Source organism: Ipomoea triloba, chromosome 1 (genome assembly GCF_003576645.1).
Source record: "Ipomoea triloba cultivar NCNSP0323 chromosome 1, ASM357664v1".
Lineage (NCBI taxonomy): Eukaryota > Viridiplantae > Streptophyta > Magnoliopsida > Solanales > Convolvulaceae > Ipomoea > Ipomoea triloba.
This window is the reverse complement of record NC_044916.1, coordinates 4,422,683-4,436,963: the sequence shown is the minus strand read 5'-3', so window position 1 is coordinate 4,436,963 and position 14,281 is coordinate 4,422,683. Positions and strand designations below refer to the sequence as shown.

The 14,281-nt window shown below is 32.3% G+C and overlaps 1 protein-coding gene across 1 annotated transcript; it reads left to right on the top strand.

Annotated features, from left to right (window-relative positions):
- Window positions 1-7,212: 7,212 nt before the first annotated feature.
- On the top strand, window positions 7,213-11,164 carry LOC115999464 (low-temperature-induced cysteine proteinase-like). Its single transcript, XM_031239313.1, has 5 exons — window positions 7,213-7,729; window positions 8,279-8,511; window positions 8,625-8,765; window positions 9,518-10,036; window positions 10,784-11,164. Exons 1-5 carry the CDS (start codon window positions 7,249-7,251, stop codon window positions 10,883-10,885), a joined length of 1,476 nt encoding a protein of 491 aa, XP_031095173.1. The 5' UTR covers window positions 7,213-7,248; the 3' UTR covers window positions 10,886-11,164.
- Window positions 11,165-14,281: the final 3,117 nt, after the last annotated feature.

Below are 14,281 nucleotides of genomic sequence, written 5' to 3'. Positions count from 1 at the left end.
TAAAATGATATTTTAGTTGTATTGAAATGAAACTGCAGTATGTATAAAATAAAATTGAATAACATGTCTCACATATTGAATGTATATATTGTCAAATAAAATTGTAGTTGAATTGAAATGATACATTAGTTTTGCTGAAATGAAACTACAATAAAAAGAAAGTGAATAACATGTCTCACATATTAAGTATATATTGTCAAATGAAACTGTAGTTATATCAAAATGATACTTTTTTTTAGTACTATTGATTCCGTTATAATGTAATATATGTTCAAAATGATACTTTAGTTGTGTTGTAATGAAACTACAGTGTATGTAAAATGAAAATGAATAACAGTTTCAGATATTTGAGTATATATTGTCCAATGAAACCATAGTTGAATTATAATTATAATTTAGTGGTGTTGTAATAAGACTACTAATGTAAGTTTAGTGGTGATGGTGAAACGGGTGTAAATGTCGAACCACGAGGGTTGGGGTTTATAGGACGTAGAAAGTCGTTACCTAAACTCTAGGCACTAAGGTCTTGGAATCCATAAGGATCCAAGTAAATCATATTTGGTTTTGGGTTAAAACTAGAGTATTTTTTGTGTTTCGGATTAAAGGGAAAACAAGATTAATTATAGGATTAAATTTAATTGGAAAAGATGGGTTAGACTAGGTGTATTACTCTATTCATACTTCTAACACTTAGATTGGGGGAAGAACATTAACCTTAGGTTCTTGAGGCAAGCACTAAAGAATCCAAGTTCCCACGAGGATTAGAACAAAGGTTGCCCCATTTCCATGGTGTACCAACCTAAATTCATTAAAAACAAAAGTTTTGTAAGCCTCAATCTACCCCTATTTTCATAAAAGGGAAATTGGGTTTGAGATTGGGTTGGCTTAAGTCTTTCATCCAATTCCCATTGCGATGGAAGACTTTCCAAAGACTAACAACAATCACTGCACATTAATAATTGAAAGCTAGAATCAAAACCCAACTTAAACATAGGTTGTGACGTGTTTTGTATATTCGAATGTTAGGAGGATGATTTCTATGTATTTGTGTCAATATGATTTCTATGTATTTGTGTCAATATTCTGTGTATTTCATCAAGTCATTTTATGTATTCTAGACAAGGATTCTGTGTATTCCTTGAAGTCATTCGCGTCCACCGTCCACTAACATTCGAAACAATACCGTTTCATACTAGGGTCCACAGTGCACACTGTGGACCATGGTCCACGATATAACGATTGTATAACAAAATAGCAATCCAAAGTTCAAACACACTACTAATTACCAAACGTCACATAGCCCAAATCCAAAGTTCAAAGACTACAAACATGAAAGTACATCACATAGTCCAAATCTAAAGTTTAAAATTTAAATATTAAACAACAACATAAAAATTCAAACACAATATCAACATAGCAATCCAAATTCCAAAGCCATATCTTGTTCATCCATCATTACGGATTCACGAATCAATATCATGACGTTGCCCTGTAAAAAATATTGAAGCACAAACTAACAAAATATATACTATGACTGGAGTGAACTGTAATCAATCTTGTGTCAAAATCAATGTCTCTACCATATACGGTGTCAAAGAACTTTGATATTGGTTTTAGAACACTTGGACTTTCAACTTGGGTTAGATTTTTTTTCAGTTGCACTTTCAAGTTTGTTTGTAAATGCAATATATCTTTGGTTATGAACTTTCAAACCAGAGGTCAAAAAAAAAAAAAAAAAAAAAAAACTTTCAAACAACTAGTGCCACTAGTTGTTCCACACTTTAATTCTTTACCACAATAATTACATGTACACTTATCCTTGTTGTCCTCTAATCTTGTAAAGTGAGTACATACCACCATAGACTTTAGAATAATTGGTTTTGGTAGCTAGGAGTATATATACTGCTTGAGCGTTTCCTTTTTTTACCCAACCGACACTTCAGTTGGCTCACTTGAAGTGTTTGTTGACAAGATGAATCATCCATCTATATAATTAATATTTGGAGAAAAAGTGTCGAGGACTAGAAAAATTCAACTGTATAGTTAATTTTTGGAAAAGAATTTTCAGACCCCAAGCACCGGAAAAATATTTCCAATAACAGGAAATCACTGGAAATATAAGAGGACAACTAGGTCAGACATCAACCAATTTCCACTATTATATATATATTTGAGCAATAAGCTCAACTCATGGCTTTGAAATACTAAAAATCAGACATGAAAACTCTCAATTCAACAATAAATTATATAAAGGCATTCGAAGGAGGAGGATGGGGAGTACCTTCATGGCTTCGTCTGCTCGTGGAGAAATAGAGGCGGCAGAGTAGGCAGCACAAAAACGATTTGGTTCGGCGAGGTGTGCAACAACTTAGGGACACCAGAGACAGGAGTGATTTAGGATTTTGTTTATATATATATATATATATATATATATATATATATATATATATATATATATATATATATATATATATAAGAGTGCACGATTTGGTTCAGTTTACCGAACTAACCAAACCGTTCAATTTACTTAAAAGTAATACCATTTGTTATAATACTAAATGGAACCAAACTGATTGGTTTTATCGAATTGATCTGCTCAGCCCTAATTTTTTCTCAATTTTTGAGGTAAATATGCATATGTATGTGGAGGAAAGAGAAAAATCTTAGTTATCATTATAAATTCAAGAACTTAATTATCTCTACAAACACGTCTAATGTATAAAGCACGCCCAATAGATGCATGCATGCATTTCATGCACCCACTTACCTATGAGTTACAATTCTTTTCCTTTTCTTTTTATTCTCTTTCCATATATCCTTGTTGACATTGACAAAAATTCAAAAGCAATTTTATTGGTGACCTTGCTCTTAAAATTAGTCAAGGTCGTCATTATGAATCCCCAAATAAAGGAATACAAGATGAAAGAAAAAGTAAGTCCCTTTCTTTAAAAAAAAATTGTTGAAAGGAATTGAATATTTGAAAAAAAGTTACTGGCCGGTTTTGGACCTACCTCTAGTAGTGTTGTCAGATCACCTCATGTTTTTTGTGGAATATTTTCATAGTTTGTCTGATATGATATGCTAAAGTTTCAATATCTAGAAGTTAAAAAAAAAAAAGTAAAAAAATAAACACAACAAATCACAGCAATTAAGGGGGTGTTTGGTTGGGTGTAATTTGGGGGGAGTTGTAATTCATTGAATTACAATTCAATGAATTTGACAACTACGGTGTTTGGTTGGAGGGAATTGCAATTCCGCGGAATTGCAATTCCCTCCAATTGGTGAATTACAATTCATGGGGGTACCCCCTGAATTGTAATTCGGTGGAGAGGAGGGGCATTTATATTGGTGTAAAGACCATTTTGCCCCTCCTCTCAATCCTTTGTCTTTTTCTTTTTTTCTTTTTTTAAATTTTTGAAATTATTATTATTATTATTATTATTATTAAAAGAAGTATTGTTATTATACTTATTATTATTATTATTATTATTATTATTGAAAGAATTATTATTCTTATTCGTATTATTATTATTATTATTATTGAAAGAATTATTATTATTATTATTATTATTATTACTACTACTACTACTCCTACTACAACATAAGGGCATTTTAGTCATTCTGTCGCTTCTTACCTTTCAATTCCCTGTACTCCTATTCCTGCATACCAAACACTGTAATTTCAATTCCTACCTTATTCATTGAATTACAATTCCACCGAATTACAATTCTTTTCCCCCTTAATTCCCTCCTCCCAACCAAACGGCCTGTAAGTGCAGTATTGATTTTAATTGGTCTCAATATCTGATAACAAGAAATTAAAGTGCATGTAATGTTTTCAAAAAAAAAAAAAAGAAAAGAAAAAGAAAGTGCATGTAATATTTACATCGAATATTATACGGAGTAGTACCATTCTAACAAAAAAAGTAGACAAATCTTGTCTGGCTACCCAAATGACAAATCTCATTTACTTGTGTCGTCCAAATTAGCTAGACTTGGCAACTTTTGACACCAATGATTAGTACAGCAAGAAATTATATATGAAAATAACGATTTATTTTTAACCCTAATATGTCTCGAGTTATTAATGGATAATATGTTAAGAAATTATTAAAATTTGTGTCTTAATAAGTCAACTTGCTTAAGCAGTTAAGTTTAGCATGAGTTATTTTACCATTTTATAAATAATATACATGGAATATCTTTACTATTTTGTTGGATTTAATTGTAATTTTTTTAAAATAAAAAAATTCCAATATTTTTTTAAAATCATATTAATATGTATAATGAATTTAAAAAGATTATAGTATCATATTGTATTGTGTGGATCCAAAAATTTGTTAACTAAATATGTTTATTGTATCAACCCATTAAAAATTATGGTTGTGTTCGTGCTTAGAACTATAATATGCTAACCCTATTAAGTTGTGTCCATGTTAATATAATTGTGAAATTCATTTACATGAATTGTCATGTCTAAATACCAAACATAAAGATTCATGAAAAGTGCATTAGAATGCATTCAACTTATAGGTTTTTTTTTTTAGTACTACTGACTCTGTTATAATGTAGTATCTGTTCATAGCTACTTTCTCAACCTACTGAAGCACAACGAGTCAACAGTTGTCTCCACTAAGGCTCGAGCCCACTTCCATCATCCATGTGGGAGTGTTAACTGGGACACCGGGTGTCACTAGACCACAATGTCGTTGGCAACTTATAGGTTGATTCCCTTGAAGTGTCATAGGAATATGACCACGGCACCTAACTTAATATTCTTGATTTTTGGTTCTAAAAATATATATATTCTTGATTTTTGCAGGGAAAGATCGAAGTGATTATAAGTTAGTGGAGAATGATTTACATCTAAAAATAATTTGTGGGTGGCTAAGTGAGTTTACCCCGTGACGGTGTGTTTAATTCTTGTCACCCAAAAAATTCGAGCTAAATTTTGTTTAATACATGATGTGATTTAAATCTGTCTAGAAAAGACTAAGGGTGTGTTTGGAAAGCAGGAAAATGACTTCTGGAAAATGAGTCATTTTTCGGAAAATGAGTTCATTTTCGGAAAATGAGTTCATTTTCGGTGTTTGGATGTACTTTGAAAAACAGTCTGTGTGTGTTTGATTCATTTTCCGGAAAATGAGTGAAAAATGAGTAGAAATGTATAATTATATATTTTTATTATTTTATTTAGAATATAAAAATATATAAACTAATAATATTTATTAGAAATTAGAAATAATTTTTTTTAAAAAGTCACATGAAGCCATTTTCTGTTTCTTTCGGAAGTCATTCTCCGAAAAAATGAACTCATTTTCCGTGGTCAACGGAAAATGTTTTCCGTTGACCACATTTTCCGGATGTTGCCTGATGCGGTGTGAGCGGGAGTGTGAAAATGGGTGTAAAGTCGAACCACGGGGATTGGATTTTATGGCACGTAAGGAGCAATCACCTAGACTCTAGTTACCAAGGTCTTGAAACCTGTAAGGATCCAAGCAAAACATAATTGGTTTTGGATTTAACTAAAGTATTTTTGGAGTTTTGGATATAAGGGAAAAACAAGATTGACTTAGGTGCAAAATACTATTTGAGAAAGATGGGTTAAATTAGGTGAATTACTCTATTGATGCTTTAACACTAGGATTGGGGGATGAACAATTGCCCTAGGTTCTTAAGGCTAGCACGAAGAAATCCAAGTTCCCAAGGATTAGAACAAAGGTTGTCCCATTTCCATGGTGAACCAACCTAAGTTCTTGAAGAACAAAAGCTATTTAGCCCCAAACCTACCCCTATTTCCATAGAAGAGAAAATGGGTTTGAGGTTGGGTTGGCTTAAATCTTCCATTCAACTTCCATTGAAATGAAAGACTTTCCAAGGACAAACAATAATCATAGGCCATAAACTATTGAAAGATATAAATAAACCCAACTCAAACATAAGAACCCTAAATGGGTGTTCATCCCCTTTTATGCAATAATCACATAACAAGCATCAATAGAAGTAATAAACACCTAATCTAACCCATATATAAGACTACTCACTCATATTAATGGTAAACATAGCAAGATTCAACAAGGAAAACATAAATAAGCTATAAATGTAAAGACAAGTTGGAGAAGAGGAAAAGAGAATTTTACTATCAATAAGGAAGAAAAAGTTGATGGAATCCCTTCCAAATCTTCAATACAAGCTCCAAGTGTGTTCCCCAAATGTAAATCTAAGCTAAACTAAGCTAACAATTGCTAAGGAAATGAAGGAAAATAACTCTAAACTCTCTAGGGTTCGGACTTGGGCACAAAATGCAGAAAAACAGACTTTATACTGTGCAGAGTATCGGGCAAACAGCCCACCATACGGCCGTATGAGAGGTTGTATGGTAGGGCGTTTTATTGCCATGCTGATCGAGGCCATACGGCCATCCATACGGCCGTATGGGAGGCCGTATGGATGGCTTTTCAGCCCATTCTTCGTCTTCTTCTTCGGATCTTCTTGCGTGCACTCCTCCCGACCTCTAACATCGTTCCTTTATGCTCCAAAAGACTTCCAAATGACTCATTGCAACCATTTTATCTAAAGAACATCAATTCACACAAACAAGTCATAGGTTCCAACTCAACTACAAGCATTTTGTTATCAAAAAGGTTAAAGAATGGGGTGAAAAATGTGTTACAAATCAAAGGCATCATTGTCAAACACCAAAAGCTCGGAAAATGATTTCTAAAAATTATTTTTACCAAACACACCCGAAATTCCCTTACCTTTAGATCTACACCCTAGCCTTATAAGATAGTACATAATGAGTAATGACTAATGTAATAGCTCGCATGGGCAGCTCAACTAGTTGCAAGAGGTGAAAATTGTCACAAGAGACTAATGATCATGAATGGGACTCCTTGTGCGCATTGAACAAAAGTCTAATCGTTGTTGGTCAGTTGTCGGGGTGTGGGGCGCCAGGGGTAGGTGATTCCACATTTTGTCACAAGATAGTAATGTGATTTTAATCCACTCAGACATAAATGTATTCTGAAACTTACCAAAAGATTAAGAAAAATATGTAACCTACCAACCCATACTGAAGTTTCTTCATGCAAAATAAAACCTACCAGTCAGGCAGTCAACGTAACATAGCTAAGCTAGCCCTCCATATTTCTTTAACACTCCGTGTAGTATATATAAGGGAATTAGAAATATAAATATATATTGAAGTAAGTGACTGTGGAGTGTTGAACACTATACTGTACAAAAATGGGAACTAAGTATTCCCAGTTGTGTCTTATTCTTTTGTTGATCATAGCCACATTTTCATGCCAGATTTCTTGTTATTATCATTCAGATTTCTCAATACTCAAGCGCGGCGCGGAGGAAGAAGTGGTTGAGATCTTCCAAGAATGGAAGAAGAAGAACGGGAAGGTGTACAGGAGCGATGAAGAATCAGAGAGGAGGTTGGAGAACTTCAAGAACAACTTCAAGTATGTGATGATGGAGAAAAACATCCTGGGGAATTCGGAGGGTACGACGGTTGGGCTGAACAGGTTTGCTGATATGAGCAATGAGGAGTTTAAGAATGTTTACTCCTCAAAGATTAAGATACCCTTCAACAAGAGGAAAGCCATTGATGAGATGAAGGGGCTGCAGAAGAAGAGGGGGCATTGTGAAGCGCCGCCTTCTTCTCTAGATTGGAGAAAGCGTGGAGCTGTCACTCATGTTAAGGATCAAGGAGATTGTGGTAAGCTGTGTTTTCTGTTAGAACGAATGATCATAATATCTCTAGCCATAGTTGATATCATTATTGATACGGTGTGCCTTTGGAATGGTTAATCTGCAAAAAAAGTTAGTCGTTTTATCTATCACTTCTTGTCTGAATACTAGATGGTGTAGTGTAGTCTATTCTGATTACAAGAGTTGTGGTACGATTGATGTGCTTAAAAGCCTGAGATAGGTAGATAATTAGTTAAAACCAAAATGAATATCTAATCACCAACTAAATCACTTATTGACTTAGACATATACTTGCATCACAATTCACAACCACTTAAATAATATAGGAATAAGGGTAAAATAGGACACCGAATTGTATATGGGCCATTAATTAAAAAAAAAAACTATAATTGAATTATCTACAGTTTGGTGGCATATTTGACCCTTATTCCAATATAATATATAACATATGATACTATATGGAAAATTCTTACATTTTCAACAAGACATTAATTTGATGAGTCCTAGGAGGATCATATTATCCTATCAAAAATACTATGGTTGTTTGTGTGTTCAGGGAGCTGTTGGGCATTCTCTGCAACCGGAGCAATGGAGGGAGTAAATGCATTGGTGACCGGAGACCTGATCAGTCTGTCGGAGCAAGAACTCATCAGCTGTGATCCATCTAACTATGGGTGTGAGGGTGGATATATGGACAATGCTTTTGAATGGGTTATGCATAATGGTGGCATTGATTCCTCATCTGATTACCCATACACTGGCAGAGATGGGAAATGCAATCTCAAAAAGGCATGTAATTTAATTAATTTTCTCCAGAAAAAAAAAAAAAGAAGAATTTTTCCGAATCTTTGAGTTTCGATCTAATGAAAGTTTTAATTGTTCTGGATTTGTGTACCAAGTAGGTTAAAGACGAGATTGCTGTCACGATTGATGGGTACGAGGATGTTGCAGAACAAGAAACTGCCTTACTGTGTGCAGTGGCAAAACAACCTGTTAGTGTTGGAATACAAGGATCATCACTTGATTTTCAGCTCTACACTGGTGTAAGTCCACTGTCCATTCATATCTCATCATGCCAAATTCTTCAGAAAATGAAAGAAAAATATGCTAAGAAATCATCCATTTAGGCATATTTAACGCAGCCCAACTAAGTTAGGTTAGTCAAGTTGTTGCCTTGGTAATCATAATATTATAATTAAGTTTAATTTTCAGTGAGAGGGACCGGACCTATTGACTTTTTCGGTTTAAGTGGGTCAACCATGAATAATATACGCTGGTTTATCTCTTTTGGTCCTCTGTCAGTTAGGGAGTAGATTAGTTATGTGTAAACTAGGTTGATTTAGCTGGCAAATTATTGGTCCATGCAGTGTTGTGTGGACCATAACAAAAAGTACATTTTTAATATACTAAATGTACATTATTTGTGTACTGAATGTACATTATACAATATAATATACATCAATACACAAATAATGTACATCCCCTTAATACAATGTACATTTTTAATATACTAAAAGTACATTATTTTTATATTGAATGTACATTATTTGATAGTATGGTCCACATAGTTGTTCTTTGCTGGTTAGGGTAACAATGCAGGGGTTTCCCGTATTGCCGTATTGGTTTACCTCTTGTGATCCTTTGCGAACTAGGGATAGTTATGCGCAAATTAGACTAGTTGACCTCCTTGTGTTCATTTGACGACTAGTGTCACAATGTAAAAATTTACTCAGTGTACATCCTTAGTTGTCTGAAAGAGAGAAATATAATCATCCATTTTGTTGTCTGAAAACAGGGGATCTACGATGGACATTGTTCAGACAATCCTAACGATATAGACCATGCGGTTGTAATTGTTGGTTATGGCTCAAAAGGTGGCAAAGATTACTGGATCATAAAGAATTCTTGGGGAACAGCTTGGGGAATGGAGGGCTATGCATTTATAAGAAGAAACACTAACAGGAGATACGGCGTTTGTGCAATCAATGCATTGGCTTCTTACCCCACTAAAGAGCCCTCCGCCGCCCCGTCCCCTAAGCCGTCGCCTGCTGCTCCGCCTCCACCGCCGCCGCACCGGCCACCGCCACCGCCACCGCCGCCCCCTCGTCCCCCTCCGCCTCCAACTCCAACTTTCTGCGGAGCTGGATTGGTTTGTCCACCGGATAACACATGCTGCTGCCTTTTTGAGTTCTTTGGCGTTTGCTTTATCCAAGGCTGCTGTGGATATAAAAATGGCGTTTGTTGCGGTGGCTCCGCCTATTGTTGTCCAAGTGATTACCCCATTTGTCATGTCTACGAAGGCCTCTGCCTCAAGGTTAGCACAGTGTTGCAAAAATCCAGCTTAGACACCCATTAATCGACACTTAGGTGTTAGGCGCTGATTGGTTAGGTGGTCGACTAGGCCGTTTAAGGGTCGCCAAAGCCGCCTAGGCCTTCTAGGCACCCATTAGGTCGTCTAGTTGGCCGATTAACTATTGTTCCTTTCTTTTTTAAATAGGCTATTCCACCCAAAACAACATCATTTTGAACAAAATAACCCTAAATTGTTCATTTTAGATGTTTTTAGGCTAATATTTAATATTTTAGTATTAATAACCCTAAATTGTTCACTTTAGATGTTTTTTAGGTTAATGTTTAATATATTAGTATTAACTATTAAAGTATTAAATAGTTTAAAATAAATTTTTAAAAAATTAAAAATTAAATTAAAAAAAAATACGGACACCTAGGTGCTCGATGCTTAACAATTTTTTCAACCATGAATTAGCATATTTTCAACCACCCAAAAAGTGAACACTAAATGCTTTTTTAAGTTTGAACCCTAGACCTATTGTGAGAGGAGATAAATCGCAAGATATGCCTTAGTAGCCCAATAATATGAATGCTTGCTTATTCCCCTGAATCTTACTCTTTACGGGATTTGAACCCGAGCATTTGCTGGTCACCACAACTACACTCAGGCTTTTACGACTTAGCTATGCCGGGTGCTAATTTAGTAATTTCTTTTCTATCATTAAGTCAAAACTTGATTGGTAATTTCGAGTTTCTTGTTGTTTTGCAGAAGCGTGGAGACCATGTAGGAGTGGCTGCTAAGAAGAGAGGAATGGCGAAGCCAAATCTGCCATGGAATGGATTAGAGTTTGCCGCTGCTGCAATGCGTTGAACGTTGAACGGATTGCCTATATTCTACGTACTAAGTTGCTTCTTATTGGTGTTCAAATGTTGTTTTTGGCAAAACTAGCTTGTTACAATAATATATTCCCTGGGAATTGGGGTGTAAATGTGTAATGCTCCATCTGCAAATGCATATGCATGTGTTTGGAATGGTGAACTGTTTCAACTATTTCTTGTAATTTCGTTTAAATAAATGGTAATTAAAATTGTAAATTTTAGACCTGGCCGAGAAAGTAATATTAATGTTATCAAACCATAATATATTTGGTGTTCTTTAATTCATTTATCATTGTAATTGTAAATTTTTAGTTTAATTTATTTGTAACTTAATATAGTTGTTTGTGTTTTATTAATATTATTAGTTTTACGTGCGCATTGCGCAAAATGATTAATGCCCAATATTTATATTTAAATAAATATTTGAAACTATATCAATGTAATATTATATAGGAGAAGTTTATACATAGGTAATTCAATGTGAAATTTATTTATTTAAATATGTAACTCAAAGTATATGAATCCAAGATAATATAGAAAATTTATTATAATTGTCACTAAAATAAATGTTTGCAACTTTGTAAAATCGATAGTCTAATTGTCTAAATACTTGGTTTAAAAATAATAGTCTAAATAAATACTACTTTTGAGTAGCATTGCCAATGTCTTCATCTTCACTATTGTCCTTTTCATTTTTGTTGTAGTGTGTTATTTTGCAATTGAGTTAGTGTTGGTACCATAGATGACAACATATATCATGCAATGCAGTGAGATTATGATGTAGGAAGCTATGAATTTTCCTTTAGGTGTTCTGCTCGGGGTTCATTTAGTTCAACCATTATTGTTGAATAAATTATTGTGGATAAAGAAATTCCTAGTTTAAGGAATAAGATTATTATAAGTAGTAAAAATTTGAACATTTTAAATATGATGTAGTCCAAAGATATTACGAGGTAGTTTCCTGCTCTAACTTGTTGGGTTATTTGAATACTCTCATTGGCAACAAATCCCACAAATAGTTAATATGATTGGTTTTAAACTATTCTTATTTATTTTTCATGGTATTAATAAAATACTTGGTAAATAAATTATAACATTATTTTGTATTATAACTTTGATATTTAATTACAAGATAGTGTAAAAAAAGATAATGGACAATGTAATTAATGAATATCAATTGATGAATTTGAATGTAAAAAATCTTTGCATTAGAGAAAATAAAGACAATATTACTAATGAAATTATTTTTCTTATTTAATTTATTGATAATGAATATTTTTTTAAAAAAATAAAGGCATTGTAGACACATAATTCTAAATTAAAGAAATGCATATGTATCATTTTTTTGTTGTAACTAATAATTTATTTAATTCAATAAGAGTAAAATAAAGTGATCTCGCTTTAATTTGTCAACCAATCTCCCAAGTAGTTAATATAATTAGCTTCAAACTATTTTTTTTTATTTTTTTATAATATTAATAAAATACTCGGTAAATAAATATATAACATTATTTTGTATTATAACTTTGATATTTAATTACAAGACAGTGTAAAAAGCATATAATGGACAATGTAATGAATATCATTTGATGAATATGAATGTAAAGAATCTTTGCATTTGAGAAAATAAAAACAATATAACTAAGGAAATTGTCTATCTTATTTAATTTAATTTATTGATAATGAATAATTTTTTCAAATAAAGACATTGTAGACACATAATTCTAAATTAAAGAAATACATATGTGTCATTTTTTGTTATAGCTACTAATTTATTTAATTTAATAAAAGTAAAATGGGATAAGGAACTTAATTATGTCAAATTTGATTGGAATGAGGTTCAAATCTTAAACCTTTCTTATTGAAATCAATGAGTAAGCTAATAATTAAGGATAAGTTTGAAAATTAATCTCAAGGAAAATTAATAGGCTTAACTTTTTTTGCTCTTATTACTTATTAGTATAGTAGATATTTGAATGTTTCGGGGTTTATATAAATGCTGTTTTCTTTTATATATATAATAACGGATGCCCATTAAAGAAATGAGAACCAATTCCATCCACGTGTCCAGTGAAAAGGGATGTCCATAAAAGAACTAAGAACCAATCGTCGTTGTCTACATGTCCAGATTTAGTTCAGTTATCAAGAAGAAAAAAATGAGGATTTTGAGTGGTTAATAACGTCATTTTTAATGTCATTTAAACATTTTTGTTGACGGAGAACCAAAAACGGTAATGTCATAATAATGTTAGGACCAACGAGGCAACGAGGATGTTTTGAAAAAAAAAAAAAAAGAAAAAAAAGAGAGAGACTAAAAGTAGAATGACACATATAAATCTAAAACCAAAAAAGCTACAATGACTTAACACTTAAAGCTAGATAGACCAAAATATCCTTGTATTTTGAATGTGATTTAAATAATTTTGTTGACAAAGAACAAAAATAATCATGCCACAATAATATTGGCTAACCCCTATAAATCAAGGACAAAAATGAAATTAACTCAATATTTTTTCTATCAAATAAGGGTAGACAACTAAGACAAGGCAAACTTTTTTGACATTGTAACATTGCTTATTACATTAGGGTAGATATAAAACAAAAAAAAAAAAAAACAAAAAGTGGTTAATGATATGGTGGATAAGAATGAAAGGGCTTCTTTAAATAATTGTTACATAAACAACTTACCAAACAAAGTACTATCAAATAATTTAGAGTACATAAAATTTACACTCTTCTAATCTTCTTTAAATAATTAAGGTTACATAAACAACTTACCAAACAAAGTACTATCAAATAATTTACATAAAATTTACCCATCAAGATATAACACAAATAAAACCAAAAAAGAAAAAAAAATGCTTAATACAACTTATACTATCTAACATAATTTTTAATTAGAATAATATCATTAGCTCTGACTACATTTTAGAGATTATTATTTAGGTGCCATTAGGTCTTACTTTAATTATAGTTTCTTAAGCAATATTAATGACCATTTATATAATCTACTGGTATTTTGTACGCGAAAATTCGTATCCAATATTAAAACATTAATTAAAATTTATAATTTGAATTATATATACACAAATAATATATGTATTTTATGCACGCACATATATGATTTACCATTCATAGAAATTTAATTAAAATATAATCAATCATTAAATTAATTATATAATGATTTTAATAAAATGATAATTAAAGAATTGGAAAAAGATATGATAGATATAGGTGTATGGTAATAATGATGAATTTAAAAAGTAACGGTGTTATAACGGTGTAAGGGTAGTTTTGTATAACAAGAATGCATTGGGGCCAATTTTGTCTCATAACATTAAAATGTACAACATTTAAAGTAAAATGTACACATTTATTAGCATACATA